At 46.7% G+C, this 23,710-nt stretch overlaps 1 protein-coding gene and 1 long non-coding RNA gene across 2 annotated transcripts; one reads left to right on the forward strand and one right to left on the reverse strand.

Annotated features, from left to right (window-relative positions):
* Positions 1-430: 430 nt before the first annotated feature.
* On the reverse strand, positions 431-7,987 carry MUL1 (mitochondrial E3 ubiquitin protein ligase 1). The gene is made up of 4 exons (XM_057710894.1): positions 7,740-7,987; positions 4,096-4,183; positions 3,554-3,674; positions 431-2,300 (listed from the first exon to the last, which is right to left on the reverse strand). The coding sequence occupies exons 1-4, from the start codon at positions 7,857-7,859 to the stop codon at positions 1,571-1,573; spliced, it is 1,059 nt and encodes a 352-aa protein (XP_057566877.1). The 5' UTR covers positions 7,860-7,987; the 3' UTR covers positions 431-1,570.
* Positions 7,988-8,143: 156 nt separating this feature from the next.
* LOC130858161 (uncharacterized) lies at positions 8,144-12,271 on the forward strand. Its single transcript, XR_009055007.1, has 3 exons — positions 8,144-8,310; positions 11,260-11,433; positions 12,134-12,271. It is a non-coding gene; the product is annotated as an uncharacterized LOC130858161 (long non-coding RNA).
* The last annotated feature ends 11,439 nt before the right edge of the window (positions 12,272-23,710 follow it).

Consider the following 23,710-nt stretch of genomic DNA (forward strand, 5'->3'; position numbering starts at 1 on the left):
AGATGCCGTGAAAGCCTGCAGGGTCTTGTGAGGGTCAACTTACTATGAAATTAAAGTCTGAAAGAGCATCTAGTACATATGTCAGTGTCCTCCCTGCTGTCCCCAACACCCCACGTCTGTGCCATTCTCTCAACAGGTAAAGTCTCACTGCCCGTGTTCAGGATGTCAGGACAGATTTCTTCAAAGACAACTATTAGCGAGGCCAGGCGTGACCTGCGGGCATAGCTCCAGGGTGGCCCTCTCAGGCTGGCCGGAGACTTCCCCCACCCAACCGCCTGCTTCAGCATCACCAAGCTGCACCCACCAGAGGGAGCCCCAAACCACCTTGCAGTTGAGGAAGGACACACGAGGCCTCCAGGTAATAGGATTCAATCCCATCCCGGGGAAGCCACTGAACTCTTGTCCAAAGCAACAAGCTAACATTTGGTTATAAGGTGTTTTATTTGTGCTGTCCACGCTGGACACTGCATAGAACCTACGTCAGCCCCGAGAGCACGCCCACCTGCCCCGCACAAAGGAGGATCTGGGCATGGATATTCAAAGTCAGAGAGAGAAGAAAGTGCCGTGCACGTGACCTTGGGTACTCAGAGGCCATGAGAGAGGCTTCCCCGCTGCTCTACACTCAAACACTCAAGCGGGACAGGTGAGGGGTGAACGGTACTGTGAGAAGGCGTGGTGTGATTACACCACGGGATGTGGACCTTTCCAAGGTGGGGTTAGGGTTAGCCTGGAGAAGCTAAGAAAGCCCAAGGCTGGGGCAGCAGTGTCCTTATTGCTTCCTTTAGGAAAACCAGAGCCAGCCCTTGGCCCTCTCAGGCCTCGGGAGTTCCAAGTTAGGGTGGGACGCGTGCTCTGGCGGCCTCTCTTTAGGTCTGTGGTGGCCCCAGGAGGGCTGCAGCTACGCAGCCCCATCCTCACCACCACGAGGGATCACTGAACAGGCACTGTTCCAAGTGCCCCTGCACATGACCTCTCTCCATTCTCTGACCAGAGGCCCACGCTGTTAGGCAGAGGGCAGATGCGCAATTTCACTTCCTTTTGTCCTGCCACATGTGTGTGCACATGCAGGAGGCCAGCAGGTGAGGGAAAGGGACTCAAGTGACACGTCCAGCCTGACAACTTTTTCCCGGGGTGTAAGCAAAGGGGAGGAAGACAGTGACCGTCTCTTCAGAGGCAGCTCCACAAGGCAACCGTGCCTCCCCTCTGGCCGAGTCACTCAAGGCTCAAGTCCACAGGAACCGATACCTCCCCAGAAAGGACAAGAAGACACCAGAACAGAAAACCTGGAGGCCGCTGACTCTGATAATTGAGCAGTGAGCTGTTCTCAGCCACATACATGCTCACCTGGCTCCAGGAAAGGGACACGGCAACCCCGTGCCTGCCCCAGGGAGGGACTGAGTCTGTGGTCGGTGCTAGAAAAGGTCCCCCGCACATGGGAAAGGCAGCCTTCCGTGGCCGGGGCCGTGCAATGGCAGCCAGCCCGTCGCTGCTCTCCTAAAGGCCTTGAGATAAGCATCCCTGAAGGGGGGCAGGGATCCCTTGCAGGGCTCACTGTGGGGCCTCAAGACCGTTAGCTGTTGTACAAGGGAATCACCCGGGTGATCGCCTGTCTGCAGATGGGGCACCTCTTGGGCTCAGGCAAGATGCGGTAGCACTCGGCGCAGGAACACACGTGCCCACACTCTAGGAAGACACAAGACCGGAAGTTGCTCAGGCACACGACGCAGGCATTCTTCAGACTCTCCCTGTCCTCGGGCTTGGCTCGGCTCAGCAGCTGGGCCTCCTGCTCCCGGAACTCCTCCTCCATCTGCTGGAGGCGCAGTCGCTCCCGCCGCTGCAGGTACTGCTTCCGGAGGATGAAGAAGAGGGTAGCACACGTGGCAAAGCCAAACACCAGCATCAGGACCTTCCAGAGCCGGACGCTGGACTCCTGCCTCTGCAGCAGGCTGTCGAAGTCCTGGCTGCTCAGGTAGTACTGCATGCCCTGCTTGGGGGGCTGCAGGCGGATGGAGTTGTTGTCCAGGACCAGCTCGCCCACCCCCGTGAGGGTGGCCCCCACCTTCAGCATCTCCTCAGTCTCCTGGATGCCCTTGGGCCGCTCCCCACTGATGTAGTGGCCGATGACATCCGTGAAGGACTGGATGGAGGGGTGGAACTTCTCGTACACTGTCTCCAGGCCCAGATCCAGTGAGTCCAGGGGCTTCAGCACCCGCACAGCCACATCCACACCGTCCTCGTGGGGCACCAGGTCAAAGGGCACCGTGTTGGTCCTTTGGTGAATGATCTTGGAACAGTCGTTCCTACGAGAATAAGAGAACTCAAGATAAAACAAAGAATGGCAGACACCTCACACCCAGGCAGGGGTGGAGATCACCTAGATGCCAGGAGGACAGGATGAAGTCTGGAGCAGGTGGCAGAATACCACAAAAATCACAACTGTCCGGAGCCTCAGAAGAGGGAAGCTCAGACTTTCAAGTTCTCTGGTGACTCAGTGGGCAACAAATACCGCCAGAGAGCACCTCTACGGTCTATTTCCCTTTGCCCCTGTAAGACAGATCGATTTTATCTTAAATGCCTCAGAAAAATTAAAAACAGAACTACCATATGACCCAGCAATCCCACTTCAGAGTATATCTAAGAGAACTGAAACCAGGTTCTGGAAGCGATATCTGTGCTCCTATGTTCACTGCAAGGTTATTCACAACAGCCAAGACATGGAAACAACCTAAATGTCTACCAATGAATGAACAGAGAAAATGTGGTATATACACACAAGGGAATACTATTCAGCCTCAAAACAAAAAAAAAAGGAAATCCTGTCACATGCGACAACATGGGTAAACCTGGAGGACATTAAACAAAGCAAACTAAGGCAGTCACGGAAGGACAGATACTGCACAATTCCATTGACATGAGGTATCTAAAGCAGCCAAACTCACAGAAACAGAGTAAAACAGTGGTTGCCAGGGGCTGAGGGAAGAAGAAAATGGGGAGTTGCTGTTTACCAGGTATAAAGTTTCAGTGCTACAAGACGAGGAAGTTCGAAATCTGCTGCACAACCTTGTGCCTGTAGTTAACGGGACTGTACTGCTGCACTCAAAATTTTGTTAAAAGGGGAGATCTCAGGTTAAGTGTTCTTACCACAGTAAAAGTTAAAATAAAAATCCAAAACAAACCCCCCTAGGATCAGTTGGAAAAATGGTATTCCATGGGATAGCATGAAACTGTCTTAACAGACACCGAAATCATTAATTCACGCCACAAATCAGTGCTTCTCAAACCTCAGTGTGTATATCCAGACTCCAGGTCCCCTATCCTAGAAATTCTGGCTCGGTAGGTCTGGAACGGAGCCCAGGAATCTGCGTTGGGACAAGACACCCAGGTGAATGCAATGGAAAAGGTCCTCAGACCTCGCACAAGAACAGCAGCAGCACTGAGAGACTGGTCTCTGCCCTGTCTCAGGAAAAGCTTGAAGACGTGGAAACAGGGCCAGGGCGCCAGCACTTATGCTGCCCACCCATGAGGTTTGGGCCCGCAGAGCAAGGATACGCACCAAAGGTGGGTGGTGCGGTTCCACACCATCTTGTGCTCCTGAAGCGTCAGCCGCTGAATCACCCCCTTGCAATTTTCTACGAACTGGCTGTTAAGTGTTTCTTTAACAGATCGAACAGCTCCTAGATGGAAACAAATCATTTTATTTCTGAAATATTTCTGTTCTGCCCTTTCCTTTAAAGTAATCTAAATTTTGTTTTTAGTTTGAGTTAGTTTAGTTAATCAAAAGGATGAAAAAGTTATCACCACGAGTTACGCTTTATGGGCACTCTGCTAAGCAGTTCACGTGAAGCACATCATTTAGGCTTTACAACAACCCTGTAACGTAGGAATTATTTTACAGGATGGGACAATGGAGGTTTGAAAAGGTTGTGTAATTTCGCCAAGATCACACAGCAGGAACTCAGGTCCTTCTGACCCCAAAGTCCAAGATCTGAACCACTGCTCCAAGGCTACAAAAGGCCCTCAATGTCAGCCAAGAAGATCTTTATCAAACTTTTAGAAGAGGGAGTTCTTTTTCATTTTACCAATAAATAAACATACCTTCAATAACAGCATAAGGCACACATTTCCCTGGAGCTTCGGAAAGAATACTCTTTAACTCTTCACCCAAGTGGATTCTTTTGGCTCCCTAAATGGAAACAACAGATCAAACTGACTCAATCAAACAAATGCAAAAAGAAAAAGACTATGTTTTTCACGTTGAGAGACTAAGGAAATCAGGCAGAACAGAGATTAGGGAGAATCAGATTCCAAAGCCATGTCCCAGAACTTTTACCACATAAACAGGCATGGGGCAGCGCCTCACCTCTGCCACCCGTGGAATGGGGGTGCCACTTACACTCTCTCCAGTTAGCCAAACATACACTCCCTTTCACTTTAACTTTTTAAGATGAATATATAAAAGGTATTAATCAATTTGCATACCAAAGACTGAACGTAATTTGATCTCTTCCTGACAACACAGAACCATGCATCCAAAGGGCTTATGTGTAAGAGCTCCTAACCTAGTGCCCAGTATACGGTAGGGGCTCGGGCAATGGTAGGTATTATCATCACTGGGCCCATGTCGGTCCATGCTCTGCATCACAGGGGTCCCCAACCCCTGGGCCACGGACCAGTACCAGTCCATGGCCTGTTAGGAACCGGGCCACACAGCAAGAAGTGAGCACCAGGCGGGGCGTGAGCCAAACTTCATCCGCTGCTCCCCCCATCACTCCCCCTACCACTCCCCATGGCTCACATGACCACCTGAACCATCCCCCCTACCCCCAAAGTCCGTGGAAAAACGTCTTCCAGGAAACCGGTCCCTGGTGCCAAAAAGGTCGGGGACCACTGCAGTGCATCAGACATTATAATAAAGGAATGCCTTTGCGTACTAGGGCAAGGCTTTGTGAACTGGTGCCAAACGCTATGCTTTTACTTTTCAGCGTGCCCCTCTTCCCTCGCATAATCAGGCGAGCACAGTTACCTCTGCTCCTACCTTCCTCTCACAATCCCGTTCTCCAACCCTTCCGATTCAGTTTCCAACCTGCTGTGCTTGGGAACCAACCAAGCCTGTTACTGCTACATCAAAAGTAAGGTGAAATTAATAAAACCACTGAGCACTTCCTGAGCCAGACACTGTGCTGGCAGCTAGGGAAACAGGGAGGAATGAAGGAGAGTTCCTGCTTTCAGGTATTTCCAGCAACAAATCTTTTTTTTTTTTTTTTTTTTTTGATGTGGTCCATTTTTAAGGTCTTTATTGAATTTCTTACGATACTGCTTCTGTTTTTATGTTTTGGTTTTTTGGGGTACCAGGCATGTGGGGTCTTAGCTCCCCGACCAGGGATCGAACCCTCCCCCCACTCCCACCACGCTGCACTGAGAAGGGAAGTCTTAACCACTGGACCACCAGGGAAGTCCCCTCCATCAACAAATCTTAAGGATGCCAGATAAGTCACCTCTAAAGAGGTGAGGAGGTAGTGGATACATATTAAGGTCACTCTAAGTTTAAGCCACTGCCACACAGTAAATAGCAAGAGCAAAGTCAATAAAAATTCATTAACCACGTACACTGTGAAGATAATAAAAACAATGGCAACAACAATAAATAACAGGGCCTCCCTGGTGGTCCAGTGCTTAAGACTCAGCACTCCCACTGCAGGGCCTCGGGTTCAATCCCTGGCCGGGAAACTGAGAACCTACATGCCGCACAGTGCGGCCAAAAAAACAACAAAAAAAAAAACAATGAATACTCAGTTTACTTACTCGTTTATCTTCTGTCTCTCCCTCCACTGAACTATTCTATTAAACTTAGGAGGGCTAGGACCTTGTTGGTCTTGTTCACTGCTGTCCCCCAAGTGCTGAGAATAGTGCCTGACACATAGCAGGCACTCAGTACATATTTGAATACATTAGTGAATAAATAAGCACTTATATAGGCTACATTCCAGGCACTCTGCAAAGCACTTTAAATGCATAACCCCACTTAATGGCTCATACCATCCCTATATGGTAGACAGTATTATCCTCAATTACAGATAAGGAGAATGAGGTTCAGAGAGGTGAAGTGATTTGCCCAAAGTCACACAGCTAGTAAAGTAGCCACCACAGGAGAGTCGGTTAAATTTTTTAAAAAGGAAGGGTGGGGGAATTCGGTCAGAAAGACCTGGGATTGAATCAAGCTTCAATGCATCTACTGTGACTTTGAGCAACTTAATTTATCTGAGTCTCAGTTTCAGCACCTGTAAAAGGTGGGGAAAACAACCTCAGAGGATTTTCATGTGGATTAAACGAAACTTAAGGTGTGAAAGAATTCAGACCAGGGGCTGGCACATAGTACGCATGTGATAAATATGCATTCCCATCACTATGAGAGATGCAAAAGGATAAAACACAAACACTACTCTAAAAGTTTTGTAATCTGATCAAGAAAATAGTAGGTAAAATGTTAGCAGTCCCAACTGCTTTTCCAGGAGAGGACTATTTCATCCTCATTTAGGAACTAATTGGCAAAGCTTTTAAGGTCACCCAAAGATGGATCTTGCAGTGTTCACTGCTTCAAAGGATCCCACCTCCAGCCAACTTGATGCCTTGTGATTTCTGATTCAGAGTCACAGAGTGATTTTTGATTCAGAGTCACAGAGTGAAGTCTCAGTTACAATCATAGCCTATCACTTCAAGAGTAACTTATTTACTTAACCAAACAAGAGGGCAGCTGGAATCTCACCAGAATGTCATTCACACCACAAATTCAATTCCTTGGTAACTAAGATGCCATCTGTGACCTGATGCGGTCCATCTCTCATGGGCCGCTCACACATTCACCATAGAACAATGTGGTCAACAACAACAAAAAAAATCCTACACTCAGAATCAAAAGACCTAAGCTGACTAGCTGTATAGACCTTTCCTTGGGGTCTCGATTTCTTGATATGCAATCTGGAGGTGTCATTTTTAACTACCCCAAGAAATCAGTGTGAAGAAAAATTAAAACCAAGATGGGTATGTGCTGTGTAAATTGTAAAGTGCAGCTCAGGAAAGTGAGTGGTATTTTTTAAACGGCTATAATATAAAAAGGCAGAGCCTGTAGAAGCAAGCAGCTGAGTGGTTATGTAGTGGGTCAATCTAGGGCTTCTGTATTTGCTGTTCCCTAGGTCTCAACTGCTCTTCCCCAGGCATCTGCACCACCCGCCTCAAATCCTCCTGGGCTCCGCTCAACTGTCACCCTATTTAAACGAGCAAACCTCCCTTTCTTCCGCATTCCATTTCCTCTCTTCCCTGCATTACTCTGTAGTATATTTATCCCCATGTCACACCATCTTACTGACCCGTTTATTGTCTGGCTGGCTGGACTAGAATGGAATCTCCATGAGGGCAGGGACTTCTGTCTGTTCTACCCACGCGATATCTTCAGCGCCTGGAGCATAGCAGGTGCTCAACAAAGATTTGTCGGATAAAGTAATGAAGTCAAGATTCACTATGAGTAATGAGAGGGGCTTAGGAGAAAGCGAGCAGTGAAGCAGTTAACACGAGACCCGAACTCCGATCCTAGCTCCTCCGTCTACCGGTCGGGTGATACCCTCTGAGAGCCTGTTTCTTCTCCTGGATCTTTTCCGAGGGTGCAGCGGCCCATCGCGCATCCGGGGCTCACCACGACCCCGGGCAGGAGGACCGGCTGAGGCCAGGCGGGCTCCAGCACTGACCTTGAGCTCTTGGGCGACCTGGGCCTTCTGCCGGTACACGGAGTACAGCACGGCGGTGACGACAGAGCTGGTGCCCAGAAGGATGAACTGGCCCAGCGAAGGCCGCCCTCCGCTCTCCATGGCTGAGCCGAGCCCTGGGCTCAGAGACGCCGCCGAGGTCAAGCCCCGCAACGCGCGAACCCCGCCCTCCGCCTCCCGCCACCTCCCTTCACCCGGAACGGCACCCCCCAGACGGTCCCTCCCGGAAACCCGCAGCCGGTCGCCCGGAGATGACGCAAGACCCGAAACCGGAAGTAGGCGGGGCAGAAGAGACCGGAAGGCGGTGTTGCAGGGGTGATTGCTGAGCTTCAGCTCCCTCGGCTGGAGCAGGGTCTCCCCACTCGCGTGTGGGGAGAGGTTTTGGGAACCTGAGCGATAGCTCCAGGACGCTTTCGACACCGGCGCATCAGCCATAATTGCATCGCCCGCGTCGTCACGGTTTCAGTCCTTCCGGTTTCCTGGGGTTGTTGTTTGATGGGTTGTTCGATGACTCCGCCATTGGATTGGGAAGAAAGAAGAGAATTAATGTCTCGTAAGCACTTATGAGTATTACACATTTAAGCTTCAGGGCAAACCTCGAGTCTTGGCTTTAATTCTGCCACTTTACAGATGAGAAAACAAGCCAGAGAGGTTAGGGGGTGTGCTCAAAGTCACACTGCTAATAAGTGCTGGAGAGGAATTTGCCGGACAACAGAGCTTATTACCTCCAAGAGGGCAGGGTATAGTGCCAAAGTACTGTTAACTCCTTAATCTGTCATCACCACATATTACAACATATTTTCTTAACTGATAATTACAGCTACAGCTATTTAGTGCCTGTTACCTGTCCGGTACTGTGACAAAGTTTTATGAACATCATACTACTTAATCCTCAGAACACAGCTACAGAGCAGATTTCAGTGTTTTCTGACCTCTATAGTGATCTCCTTCATAAAATAAACAAGAGATACCCAAAATTTTATCCAAAACATCAACCTGCAAAGCACGTGTTCACTCAGCTGTCTCCTACAGGTTCTGCTTTAAATTGAAAATACAGAAATGTACCCATTGGCCAAAATCAATGTATGTAAAATGCACCTAAAAGCTGTAAATTGCTCTGCAAAGGTAAAATCTCCTTATTAAAGCAGCTGGCTATCCATGACATTTTCCTACCTCATTCCTTAATTATGCTAGGAGTCAAACAAGAATTACACTCTATGAACATAGGGTTAGAATCTCCAGATTGTCAAGACTCCTATATGCCTTTGATGATTTTCAACCCAAGGGATGGTCATGAATTTGTTAGCCACACTTAAAATGAGATCTAACTATTTTTTAAAAATAAAATTTGTCAAAAAGTTTGATAACACATTGTGTTGGCAAAGATGTGGGGACAGAGACACCGATTCTTTATGAAGAACCATTAGGCAATGCTGACCAAGATTAAAAGTGCCCACACCCACTGACTGAACAATTCCACTTCTAGAAGTTCTTCCTATGTAGATACTCACACATGTGAACATGACAAACATACAGTATAAATTGCAGCATTGTTTTAATAACAAAAGAACGAAAACAACCTAAATGTTTTCAATAGTCAATTGGTTACACAATTTTTAAATACATGTGTGTATGAGCATAGCAAAGTGAAAAAGCAAACTGCAAACTGTTTGAATGTGATCTCCTTTATTCCAAAAAGGAAGAATACATACGTTTGAATAAAATAATATTGGTTGTTTCCATAAAAGGGAATTAGGTGGCTAGAGGATAGAGTGACTTTTCACCTTTTGTACTTCTTAATGTGAGTGTATGGCATGTTTCAAATTAGTAAAACTTGAATTTTAAAAAGCGGAAGATGAACACACCAGTCACTCTGCAACCAAAGTCCTCCTGCATCCAAGGCTCTGGGCTAGACACTAGGAGAGATAACCATATACAACCAGGCTCAGCCCTCTGGCAATTTAGGGTCTATGGAGAAGCAGACAGGGGCAGAGTTATGTATTATCCCAGGTCCAATGGAATTAGGGCAACAAAGGCCTCTAGTAGAGGGGTGTGGCTTACTCTCCTCAAGTGGGAAAGAATTTGAGTTCTGTAAACAGAATGGAGGGTAGAGTGACAGGGATGGGATTGGGAAAGACTTTTCATGCAGAGGGAACAAGGTGAGCAAAGTGCAAAGCTACCAAGAGTTGACGGGTTCAGTCTGAGCCCGGGGCATGTGACAGAGAGCAGGGAACAAGTAATTGAAAAGGAAAGTTGGGATCAGATCCTGTAGGTCCCTAATTGCCAAACCAAAAATTTTAATTTCATCATTTTGAGGATGGAATCTAGTAAAGCTGTTTGAGAACCAGCAGGGCATGATCTGTTTTTTTTTTTTTAATCATCAAAGCTCTTGTATCCTTAGATCACAGCAAAGGAAAGCACAAAAAAGAGGCCATAAAATTGAAAACCAATGGAGAGTCTCCACTGCTAGGGGTCCTTGTTTATAGGTTTCTGACTATTTGGGGCCCTCTCATTATATTCTCCAGGCCCTTTTATAGGTTCCTTAGGAGCTCATTACAAAACCATCATTCTTTTATTTATTTATTTACTTACTTACTTACTTATTTACTTACTTAGGCTGCATTGGGTCTCCGTTGCTGTGCGCAGGCTTTCTCTAGTTGTGGCGAGTAAGGGCTACTCTTCACTGCAGTTCGCGGGCTTCTCAGTGCGGTGGCTTCTCTTGTTGCGGAGCACGGGCTCTAGGTGCGCGGGCTTCGGTTGTTGCGGCTCGTGGGCTCAGTAGTTGTGGCTCACAGGCTCTAGAGCACAGGCTCAGTAGTTGTGGCACATGGGCTTAGTTGCTCCTCGGCATATGGGATCTTCCCAGACCAGGGGTTGAACCCACGTCCCCTGCATTGTCAGGCAGATTCTTAACAACTGAATCACCAGGGAAGTCCCCAAAACTGTCATTCTTAAATGAAACTTTTTTTATGTGTAATTGAAGTGTAGTTGATTTACAATATGTTAGTTTCAGGTGTACAGCATAGTGATTCAGTATTTTTGCAAGTTCCTTGGGAGCTTATTAAAAGACCATCAAAAAAAAAAAAAAGACCATCATTCTTTTCAGGGGGAGGGGGAGGTCCAACACCAGATTTCTTTTTTTTAATTGTTTTTTTAATTGAATTATAGTTGGTTTGCAACATTTCAGGTGTACAGCAGAGTGATTCAGGTATACATATATGTCTATTCTTATATCTATTCAGTTACACATGTATCAATTTTTCTTCAGGTTCTTTTTCATTATAGATTATAAAATATTGAATGTAGTTCCCTGTGCTATACAGTAGATCCTTGTTGTTTATTTTATATGTAATGTGTATCTGTTAATCCCAAATTCCTAATTTATCCTTCCCCTGCCTTTCCTCTATGCTACCCATAAGTTTGTTTTCTATAAAAGATTGTCATTCTTAAAGCAGTTTGGTTTTAAATAACTCTGCCTTTTTTTTTTTTCTTTTTGTCAAAGGCTGAAATCCTTCATTAGCCAGGCTGAGCACGATCCTATTGGAACAGTTTGAAGTTTACGTCATGTGGACCTCGTTAGGAGTGATGAAAGCGGGCAATTTCAGCTGCAGCCAGATGTCCCTAGGGAACCATTCCCAGCTCAGAATGGCTGTCCTCACTGAATCACAAGTTAAAGGTGAGCCTCTGACTTAGAGAAAGTGAGGTAAGTTCCTAAGATACTAGGCAGAGAATCTAGGGAGAGCAAACCTGGGAGAGATGGGGTCACTAAGGACAGTGCCACCCCGGAAGCATTGAGCTCCAGACTTAGGCTGTTGGTTTCCTCTCAGAGGAGCAAAAGTTCCCTATGAGTCACTGGGGTTAACTTTTTTTTTTGGCTGCACAGTGCGATATGTGGGATCTTAGTTCCCCCGACCAGGGATTAAACTCGCGCCCCCTGCAGTGGAAGCGCAGAGTCTTAACCACGGGACCGCCAGGGAGGTCCCAAGTCACTGGGTAAATGCCCTCATAGGCTGTCCATTCCAGTGAGACATTTGGCAGGGTCCAGGCACCAGACAGATTTGAAAGCAGGCATCCTGCGCTGATGTTGCCACACAGGTGTGCCAAAGGAAATAGAAAATAGAAAAAGTGTTAATAGTCACATCAGGCTGTCATTCACTTTCCTTCCAGAGCTTTCCCTTGGGAGAGCCCCTAACATAATAATTATTAGGAATTATCAAATGTCAACATATTTTTAATGAGCATTTAACCCATGCAATGTACTCTCCCAGATATGGTAGGACCCAGGGATACTATGCAGGAATGCCCCCTGACCTCATGCAGAGTCTCAGAGAGACCCTTTTCTTTTTATAATGATTTAAACTCCACCTCATCCTCAGGTGACCACAAATCTGCTTTCTGGCACTGTAAGTTAGTCTGCATCTTCTAAAAGTTCATATAAATAGAATCACATGGTATGTACGCTCTCTTTTATGGCTTCTTTCACCCAGAATAATTATTTTGACATTTATCCATATTGTTGCATGTGTCAATAATAGTTAATCCCTTTTTTATTGCTGAATAATGTTCCATTGTATGAATACATCACAAATTGTTTATTCGTTGACCTGTTAATGGACGTTGGGATTGTTTCCAGTTTTTAACTCTTACAAATAAAACTGCTTTGAACATGCATGTTTAAGTCTTTGTGTGGACAAATGCTTTCATTTCTCTTGGGTAAATTCCTAGGATAGGAATGGCTGGGTCATATCTCAAATGCATGTTTAACTTTTTTTTTTAAAGAACTTTTATTGAGATATAATTGACATACAATAAACTACATATATTTAAAGTGTACAATTTGATATTTTTTCTTATTAGTAATGTATGTATGGCAATCCCAATCTCCCAATTCATCCCACCCCACCCCGACTTTCCCCCCCTTGGTGTCCATGTGTTTGTTCTCTACATCTGTGTCTCTGTTTGACAGATGTATGTTTAACTTTTAAGAAACTGCCCAAACGTTCCCCAAAATGTTTGTACCATTTACATTCCCACCAGCAGTGTATGAGAGTCCCAAGTCCTTCACATCCTCAGCAACATTTGGTATAATCAGTCTTCCGATTGTAAAATGCTAATAGGCGCGTAATGGCATCTCATCGTGGTTTTAATTTGCATTTCTCTAATAACTAATGATGTCAAACATCTTTTATGTGCTTATTTGCCACCCACATACTTTTGTGAGTGAAGTATCTGCTCAAATCTTTTCCCAATTTTTAAAAATTGAGTTGTTTTGTTTTCTAATTATTGAGAGTTCTTTGTATATTTTGGATACAGGTCCTTTGGAAAATATCTGCAAAATATGTGATTTGCAGATATTTTCTTCAACACCATGACTTGACTTCTCATGCTCTTTGTGTTTTGAAGAGCAGAAGTTCCTGATTTTATGAAGTCCAATTTATCGATTTTTTTCTTTTATGCACCATGCTTTTGGTGATGTATTTAAGAAATCTTTGCCTAACCTCAGATCACAATGATTTTTCTCCTATGTTTTCTCCCCAAAGTTTGATAGTTTTAGGTTTCATATTTAGGTCTGTGATCCATTTTGAGTTAATTTTTTCTTTTTCTTTTTCCAGTTTTATTGAGAAAGAATTGAAATCTACTACTGTGTACGTTTACAGTGTAGAGCATGATGATTTGGTTTACATATATTGTGAAACGATGACCACAATAGGTTTAGTTATAATCCATCATCTCATATAGATACAATAAAAATAATTTTAGAAAATTCTCCGTGTGATGAGAACTCTTAGGATCTGGTATGTTAACCACTTTGCTGTGCATCACACAAGTTAATTTTTGTACGTGGTATGCCAGGCACTGTGCTTTCCATGCCATTCTCCCATTTCCCTACAAAGTAGTTAGGTATTATTTTTACCCCCATTTTACGGATGAGGAAACTGAAGTGAAGCTGAAGACTGAGACTCTGAGAGGTGAAGTGGCAGAGTTTACCCAGCTTCGTCCTTCTCCAGAGCTATATGCCTAAGTACTAAACTATACCGACTTTTATCTCGTTCATGTTGTTTGGCCCTAAAAACTACACGGTGATTAACAGGAGTCGTTTCCTTCCCTGAATCACACACGTTACTCCTATTCAGAGAGTTAGTCAATAACAATACATTTGGGAAACTTATCTGAAAGACAGGAGTCCACCAAGAAAAAGAGAAACGATTTGTAAAATAATCTCTAAGGGTCCTTCGTCTCCACATTCTGTGATTTCTGGGATTTTCCCGGACTCGGGTGCAGTCATGCCGCAGTGGATACTTTTAGCCACAAGGTGGCACCAAGAGCACAGGCTGCTGAGGGCAACGGAGGGAGAAGGGCCTAGGGAAGGGAGATGAAGGAATGACGGGGGGCTGGAGATTTAAGGGGAGCCCTAAGGCTGTGACCTCACACTGGGCTGTATCCAGGGGCCCAGGTAAGCCCTAGACCCTGTGACTACCTTCACCTCCAGCCTCACCTGGGAAATGCAGGATGCCCCTCCCTATCCCTCTCCTCACTCCCACCCTTCGCCCCACCCTGACCCCTCATCCACCCACACCCACCACCCACCCACCCTTAATTATTAACAGCACCTGTTGGTCAGTGGGAAGGACCATCACCCTGTGTATTAGGGACGCGTGAATTAGGACAGGCTTGGGAGTCAGGTCCTGAGCCCTACATCAGCTCTGCCAGTTACTAGCCACGTGATTACTGTCAAGTCCCATCACCTTCCCGAGTCTCAGTTTCTCATCTGTAAAATGGGAAAACAGAAGTAGATGATTCCCCAGGTGTCTTCTAGCAGGGGTTCTATTCAAGCTTCTTGAAAATTGGAGGAAGAAACAGTTCCCTCCCCAGGTACTAGAAAACCATTTGACATTCTAAGCCTTAGTTTTCTCATCTGGAAAAGGGGGATAATATTCCCGATTTCTGCACAGGACTGCTGTCAGCCCAGATGAGCCGATGTGTGGGAAAGTGCTGTAGATATATTAGGAATTCTTTTCCTTTTAATTACTATTTGTGTTCTTGGCTTGCAAAACATAGGAAGGAAGTGGATGAATGTGAACAATTCTTGTTTTTTAACCAGTTGAATCTGTTCAGCGTCATTTGGTAGGTTAATATTATAGTTTTGGGCGGGGAGGGGAATGTTTACTGTAGTCACCAGATAAACAAATTCAAAGTTTAATAATAAAACTATGGCTGAATGGCAAATGAGTACGACTCAGACACAAATACTATAGAGCTTCGGAGGAGGGGAACAAGGCCATAGGCGCCATGGTTAGGGAGTAGCAATTGTAGTAACATTTACTGAACACCTACTATGTGCCAGGCACTGAGCTAAGCATTTTACACAGAAAGTCATAAATCTTTTATTCGAAGGGACTTTGAGGGTCATCCCACAATACCTGTAACTATATTTTTATGTGTATAATTATTCACTTAAGGTCCATCTCCCCTGCTAACCCCTAAGCTGAATGATCCCAGGATTGTTTCTGTCTTGTTAACTGCTGCATCCTCAGTATTTAGCTCAGTACCCAGTGTACAGCAGGTGCTCAATAAATATTTGTTGAATAAATAAATAAATGAATGAATGAACAAACTCAATCCAAATGCACTCCCAATAGGAGAAGCCCTTCTACACTGACCCAGAGAGGGTCATCCAGCCTTTACTTGAATAGTTCCCTTGGTGGAGAAGTCATTACCTCCCAAGGAGTCTACTGCCATCTTGTATCTCTGACACTTTACCTCCTTGGCCTTGGTTCCACCTTCTCGAGCCTTTGTCCATTTTGAGGAAGAGACTGAATATAGAGCCCCTCTGCACAACTCAGTCCCTTCCTTTGAGTTCTGCCAGTCATGAGCCCACCTGATTCTGATGGAATGAAGGAGAAGAACATGGTGGCTGGAAAGGATGCAAGGTCGCATGAAGAGCTTTTCCTCAAGATGGGAGGGAGTTGTCTCTGCATGAGGCAGGTGGGGCTGAACGTAAAGAGAAACCAGACTGTAGATACTGGAGAGGAAACGATAAATGTAGGACCTGCTGTAGGACCCTGTGCTGCAGGGAGGCAGACCTTGGCCTCAGCCCCAGCCAACCATGGTGGTCCCATTCCCCCTGCCAGGGATTGGCTTGGGAATGAGCATGTGATCCAGTTCTGACCAATGAGCTGGGGTGGCAGGTCTGCTGAAGGGCTTCAGGGAAGTCTTCTCTTACTAAGCACAGACTAAAAGAGATGGTCCCTTTTCTTCCTCTGGCAAATGTTTCTGGATGTAATGCAACTGTTGAAGCCATCTTGCTGCCACCATGACCAATACGTGGAAAAGGGCAAGGCTAATAAAATCAAAGAGAAGGGGAGCCAGAGCTTTGATCAAACTGTGCCTGAAGGCACTCCATTCCTGAACTTCTTGTCAATGAGATAGTAAACCTCATTGTGTAATCTCAGTGAATTGGCCATAGGTAGGTACCACCACCAAGAGCATCTTAACAGATACACAGATTATAAAGACTAACTGCATTAATGAGGGCTCTTTCAGAGACAAGTGCAAAAGCCCAAAACTAATACACTTAAGAAAAAATAGAACATGTTGGTTCAGATAACTGAAAAGCTCAGGGTTGGCTGGATCCAGGGACTCAAATCACTTTAAGTATATTGTTCCACTCCCTCTGGCCTATAGAATTTCCACTGAAAAGTCAGCTGATAGCCTTCTGGGAGTTCCCTTGTATGTTATTTGTTGCTTTTCCTTTGCTGCTCTTAATATTCTCTCTTTAACTTTTGTCATTTTGATTACAATGTGTCTTGGTGTGTGCCTTTTGGGGTTAATCCTGTATGGGACTCTCTGTGCTTCCTGGACTTGGGTGACTGTTTCCTTTCCCAGATTAGGGAAGTTTTCAGCTATTATGTCTTCAAATATGTTCTCAGGCCCTTTCTCTCTCTCTTCTCCTTCTGGGACCCCTATAATGCAAATATTAGTGCGTTTGATGTTGTCCCAGAGGTCTCTTAAACTGTCCTCATTTCTTTTCACTCTTTTTTTCCTTTTTCTGTTCAGTGGCAGTGATTTCCACGACTCTGTCTTCCAGCTCACTGATCTGTTCCTCTGTATCATTTAGTCTGTTGATTCCTTCTGCTGTATTTTTCTCTTCAGTTACTGTATTCTTTATCTCTGGTTGTTCCGTATATTTTCCAGCTCTTCGTTAAAAACGTCTAACTTCTCGCTTTGGGCAGCCATTCTTCTCCAAGTTCTCTGATGATCTTTACAATCATTACCCTGAGCTCTTTCCCAGGTAGATTGCCTGTGTCCGCTTCACTCAGTCCTTCTTCTGGGGTTTTAGCTTGTTCCTTCATCTGGAACATGGTCACGTGTCGCCCCATTTTGTCTAAGTTGCTATTGGTATTTTTATGTATGTGGTAGGTTAGTTACGTCTCTCGACTTTGGAGAAGTGGCCCTCTGTAGGAGACGTCCTACGTGTCCCTCTCGTCACCCAAGCTACGTGCTCTAGGGGTGCCCTCTAAGAGGGCTGCCCGGGTCCTTCTTTTGTGGTGGGCTGTCTGTGCAGGTGGTCTGATAGGCTTGGTTGGCCCCTAGCCCCGTTGGCTGCCAGGCCCTGCCTTGTGTGGATGCTGCTGGCTGCTGGGTAGTGGGGCCTGGTCGTGAGGAACCTGGCTGCAGAACCCTAGAGGGCCCCAGGGTAGTGCTGGCTCACCAGTGGGTGGAGCAGGGTTCCCGAGACTCCAGGGCTGTTGCCCGCCCACGGGTGAATGAAACCAGGTCCTGGGGTTAGTGCGGGACTACCGGCAGACAGAGCTGAGTCTTGGAGTCTGGCTGCCGGGCCCAGGGATCCCAGAGGTTGTGTCAGATCCTTGGCAGGAGGGGGACCAGTGCCTGACACAGCTGGGTATGGGGTCCAGCGTGTCCCAAAGCTTGCGTTGGCCTGCTCGTGGGCAGGGTTGGAGCCCAGCTGGTCCCAGGGTAGGGACCACAGGCTGTGGGATCATGATTTTCTTCTGTCTGGTGTCTGCCCACTGGTGGGTGAGGCTGGTCTGGGGGCTAGTGCAGGCTTCCGGAAGGGCAGGGCCTGTGCCTGCCCACTGGTGGATAGAGCTTGGCCCTCTGGTGGGCAGAGCCACGTCTAGGGGCGTGTCTGCAGGCAACACGGCTGGCTCAGGAAGTCTTTAGGCAGCTGATCTGCTGATGGGAGGGGCTGTGTCCCCACCCAGTTAGTTGTTTGGCCTGAGGAGTCTCGGCGTTGGCGCCCCAGGCGGTTGGGTAGCGCGGTCCTCCTGCTAAAGAACTAGAGGGAGGCAGCAGTGCCCAGCGCTCCCAAATATGGCTGCAGCCAGAGTCTACGTCCCCAGGATGAGCCACAGCTGCCCCCGCCACCAGCCTGCGGGGACTCAGATCAACGTAATCAGGACTCACCTTCCTCTGTCTCACTCCTCTGTTAGTTCCATTCTTTGACAGTCAGTCCCCGGGAGCCAGTCATAAAATGGCCTCTGAGAGCCCCAGACACACATCCTCATAGCTTTGCAACCCCAGTGGAAGAGGACTTTTCTTTCCCACTAGTTTCAAGAAAAGTCCAGGAATTTGAGTCTCATGGACGGCCTTGGGTCACATATCCATCTCTGAGCTAATCACTGAAGCCAGGGGAGGAAAAACACTGACTAGCCAAGAAGTGACATACCTCCTGTTAGACATGTAGCAAGAGAGGGGTGGCCAGAGATCAGGCGCTGCTCAGTTCAATCCAACAAATGTCCACTGAGTGCCTTCTATGCAACAAGGACTGTTCTGGGCACTGTTACCCGAGGAAGCAGGAATGAATTCTGTGTCAATTCCACCAACCGTAATACAAGTCAGAGTGACAGGAGCTCTGAGACGATTACAAATGATGCCTGACCAAGTTATAACCAACACAATCATGTTCCCTAATGCATAGCTTGTGTTATAACCAAGCCAGTGGTTGGCAGCTGTGAAATGGGCTACAGTTTACTTTCTTAGCCCAGAAACACACTGGCTTTGACCCAGTTGTCTGTGTTCTTCAGGATATGCTCTTTAATGTTTAAATGTATTTGGCTAATTTGATCAACTAATATGTTTCTAACTGGTAATTACAAAATATAAGCAGAGGACTTCCCTGGTGGCCCAGTGGTTAAGAATCTGCCTGCCAATGCAGGGGACACAGCTTCGATCCCTGGTCTGGGAAGACCCCACATGCTGCAGAGCAACTAAGCCCACACGCTACAACTACTGAGCCTGCGCTCTACAGCCCACGAGCCACAACTATTGAGCCAGCATGCCACAACTACTGAAGCCTGCATGCCTAGAGCCCGTGCTCCACAAGAGAAGCTACCAAAATGAGAAGCCTGCGCACCGCAACCAAGAGTAGCCTCCGCTCACCACAACTAGAGAAAGCCCGCGTGGAGCAATAAAGACCCAACACAGCCAAAAATAATTAATTGATTCTAAAAAAAAGAATCTTAAAAAAAAAAAAGACTGGAAGAGAGATAACAAACCCACATGCTAGAGAGGATTGCAGATGAATCTCTGACTCAAATCTGAGAGGAAAAAAAAAACCACTAAGGCAACCAATCAGTTGAAAAAGCCAAATATCTTCAGCATTTAGCCCCGCAGAAATTCCTTAGTCCGTGAGGAACTTGGAACTCACTGCTGCCATGGCCTTGCGTTTCCAGCTCGCAGGAAGAAAGCCTTGCAGCAGACTCATCTTTCTGCTTTGTTGTGTTCAGTGTACAGCGTTTGGTTTTTCCAGAATGGGCAAATGGAAGGATCGCCAGCCCTGATGGCATGTAGTAGTACAGCCTTGCTGTGAGGATGCAGAGGCTCCGAGGGGGCCACACAGCTAGAAAGTGACGGAGCCTGGATGTGATGTGGACCCAGGCAGTGCGGCTCCAGAACCTACCCTCTTAAACACGAACTAATCTACCACCCCGTGCAGAGAAGCCCCTCAAAATCCTTCTAACTGGAACCATACCCTGTCTCTCATGGGAAAGACTGCATTTCTTTTTTTTTTTTTTCCCTAATAAATAAATTTCTTTCTTTCTTTATTTTTATTGGCTGCATTGGGTCTTCGTTGTTGCGCACAGGCTTTCTCTATTTGCGGCAAGCGGGAGCTACTCTTCCTTTCGGCATGCAGGCTTCTCATTGTGGTGGCTTTCCTTGTTGCAGAGCACGGGCTCTAGGTGCATGGGCTTCAGTAGTTGTGGCGCACGGGCTTAGTTGCTCCACGGCATGTGGGATCTTCCTGGACCAGGGCTCTAACCGGTGTCCCCTACATTGGCAGGTGGATTCTTAACCACTGCGCCACCAGGGAAGTCCAACGGCTGCCTTTCTTCAGAGAAGAAATGTGAGCAGAAGTCCAAGGCCAAGAAGATCCTCCGAGGTCTCAGGCTCAGTTACTAATGAATATTGGGGACGGAAAAAGGGAAATCTTGTGTTTCCTTGATTCTAAGACACACCATCAATTTAATTGGGAGCAGGGAAAGGAATATTTCATTGAATATATACTTGATCATAAAACACATCCTGATTTCAGAAACATTATAATGGGGAAAATGTACCTCTTCAGCAGAGGCAATGGAGTACGTAGTGAAAAATGCCTTTGAGAAACTTGTTAGAGATCTTGTCTTAAATCCTCCTCCAATGTATATAAATTGGCCAATCTTTTCTGTAAAAGAATTTAAAACAAGGCTGGGTTCTTCGATTTCCACCGCCACCCACATCTCCGCCAGAGTTAATCACTCCCTTCCTGCCCATGCCTTATGCACGCCTCTTTCTTTCAAGCTGCAGAGTAATTTGTGTGTTTACTTATCTCCTCTGTAAGGTTCTGGACTGGAGAATGGGGATCACATCCTGAATCATGTCCTATTTGCCTCCGAGGCCCCAGCATAGGGCCTGGCACGTAGTAGGCTCTTAGTGAATATTTACTGAGGGGACACATGACTGAATCGATGAGCACATAAATGCAAGAACGGGTGAAAAGTGATACCTACATATGTCAGCTCCTCAGCCCGCAGGGGTGTGCGTGTGTGCGTGTGCGTGTGCGCGTGTGTGCGCGCGTGTGTGCGTGCGTGTGCGTGTGTGTGCGTGTGTGTGTGTGTTCCCATGTATCTCCCTGGTAGAACCCAAGCAAGTCTCCAGAGGTTTGTACATCAAAGACACGAGGGGCAGAAGACAGATGTCATTCCAAGCGTGAAGGGGCAGCGCGGAAGGCGTTGGTTATGTGACTTTGTAGAAAAGAGCTGCTTTTACACTGGGGGAGGGGTCCAGCCTCTGACCTGCTACTGCCCCAAATCTCAATGTCTCATCAATTCTGGAAGGAAACCTCTTACTGCCAAGCTCACCTTTCCCGTCCTCGACTCACAGGCAGGAAGGAGACAAGACACATTTTCTCCCCAAAACATGCAGAATGGCGGTTGCCATGAGTACTGGGATCCGCATGTTACTTGACATCCGTTTTTTTAGAAGTTCGGTTGCCATGGTAACAAAATACCATTTGCGAGACTGAAGATGAATCTCTGCTCAAATCTGAGAGAGACAAGGCTCTTTCTAGACATCTCCTGGAGTGGCGGGGCGGGACCAAGGCTTCCACCTCAGGACTCTGATAAACATCAAAGAATTAAATCAAATTGCACTGCAGCAGCCTGGAAAACAATGGCAGATGGAAGGAAAATGCAGCTCCCATCAGGCTGCCTGCATTGGGGGGCTGCCCAATGCACTCCCCAAAGCCACCCCAGGCACGGTTGACACTGCCTGGCACACAGTGGGTAGGTGCTTTCAAACAGAGCCGCTGTTGCTGGCAGTACATATTTCACGAACAGGCAGACAAAGCCGTGGCCAAAACAACAGATGTTCATTCCAAAAAATATTTATTGAGCATCTACTATTAGACACAGATAGTCCTAGGTACTGAAGATACGGACAAAAATCCTCAAGGAGTCCAAATCCTCACGGGGATAGATGATAAACAAATAAAGAAGTACAATGTGGTTTATCAGAAGGTGGGGTAGGTGGAATAATACTGCCCCCCAAAGATGTCCACATCCTAATCCCTGTGAATTTCTGAATATGTCACCTTACATGGCCAAGGGGATTTCACAGATGTGATCAAGTTAAGGATCCTGAGATAAGGGTATTGTCCTGGAGTATCCAGGCGGGCCCAAGATAATCACAAGGATCTTTATGAGAGGGAGGCAAGAGGTCAGAGCAAGAAGATGCCATGCTTCTGGATTTAAAGGTGAAGGAAGGGGCTGCAAGCCTAAGAATGTAGGCAGCTCCGGAAGGTAGAAAAAGCAAGGAAACAGATTCTGCCTTTGAGCTTCCAAAAGGAACACAGCCTTGTGGGCCTGTCTTGGGCTTCTCACCTCCAGAAGTGTAAGAGGATAAATTTGTGTTGTTTTAAGCTTGTGGTCATTTGTTACCGTGACAACAGGAAACCCACGCAGATGGTGACAAAGGTCGATGGGGAAAAATACAGCAGAGGATGAGGGCAGAGAGTGCTGGGACACAGTGGGGAGGTCGCCGTTTTAAATGGGGTGGTCTTTAAAAAAATAAAGTAAAATTCAAATAGAAAATAAAATAGAATTTAATTTTAAAAAATAAATAAAAATAGTAAAGATAAAATAAATAAATGAGGTGGTAGGCAGGCTGCTCTGAGAAGGTGGCATTTGAGCGAAGATGTGAAGGCAGAGATGAGGGGATCTATGAAGACCCTCAGGTGGAGGTGTGCCTGGCCTGTTAGAGGACCAACCAGGAGGCAAGTGGGGAGTGATCACATCAAGGAAGAGGATAGCAGGGGACAAGCTCAGCCAGGCTCCTGAGTGGAGGCCTGGTAGCCCACGGAGAGTGCTATAGACTGAATATTTGTGTCCCTCCCAAATTCATGTGTTCAAACTTATTCTTCAGTGTGATGCTATAGGAGGTGGGGCCTTTGGGAGGTGACTAGGTCATGAGAGTGGAGCCCTCATGGTTGCGGTTAGTGCCCTTACGAAGGAGACCCCAGAGAGCTCCCTCGGCCCTTCCACCACGTGAGGACACAATTAGATGACCATCTATGAGCCAGGAAGCAAGCCCTCACCAGGCATCAGATCTACCTGTGCCTTGCACTTGGACTTCCGAGGCTCCAGAACTGTGAGAAATAAATTTCTGTTATTTATAAGCCACCCAATCTATGGTATTTTGTTACAGCAGCCCGAATAGACTATGACAGGGAGCCATTGAAGGGTTTTGAGTAGGGGAGGGACCTGATTGGATTTACCTTCTAGAAGGGTCCCTGTGTTGAGCGTATAACTGAGTAGGGCCCAGGGCAGAGGCAGGAGAATAGTGAGGAGGCTTCTGTATCCCTCCCATTGGTCAGATCCTGGATGTGCTTGGAGTAGATCTGACATGAACTGGTTCAGATTGGTGAAGGGTGTGAGGGAAAGAGAAGAGTCAAGATTGATGCTAAAATTCCTGGCCTGAGTAACTAACTGGGAAGCTGGCATAGCCATCCCTGGTTTTGGTCATTTTAATTTTGAGAAGTTTATATGACCTCCACATTGAGGGTAGGAGAGGGTATGGATTCAGGACTGTCCCAGCTACAAATAGAACTTGGAGGTGGTTAACTTGTAAGATGGTATTTTAAACTAAGAGCCTGGATGAGATCACCAAGGGAGCATGGGGCACCCAACATCTCAAGGTCAAGGAGATACGGAGAACTCAGCAGAGGAGGCTGAGACAAGTGGCCATTGAGAGCAGAGGACACCAAGTGAGGACGTAGAGACAGTGTGTTCAGGAGGAAGGGATGAGCTGTATCAAACGCTGCTGAGAGCCCAGGAAGGTCAGCGCTGAGAAGCCACCACTGGATTGAGCAGCTTGGAGGTTGTCAGTGACCTTGAGAAGCACAGTGGAAGCCAAGGCCGGATGTGAGCACATCCAAGAAAGTGAGAAGGAAG

Source organism: Hippopotamus amphibius, chromosome 1 (genome assembly GCF_030028045.1).
Source record: "Hippopotamus amphibius kiboko isolate mHipAmp2 chromosome 1, mHipAmp2.hap2, whole genome shotgun sequence".
NCBI lineage: Eukaryota > Metazoa > Chordata > Mammalia > Artiodactyla > Hippopotamidae > Hippopotamus > Hippopotamus amphibius.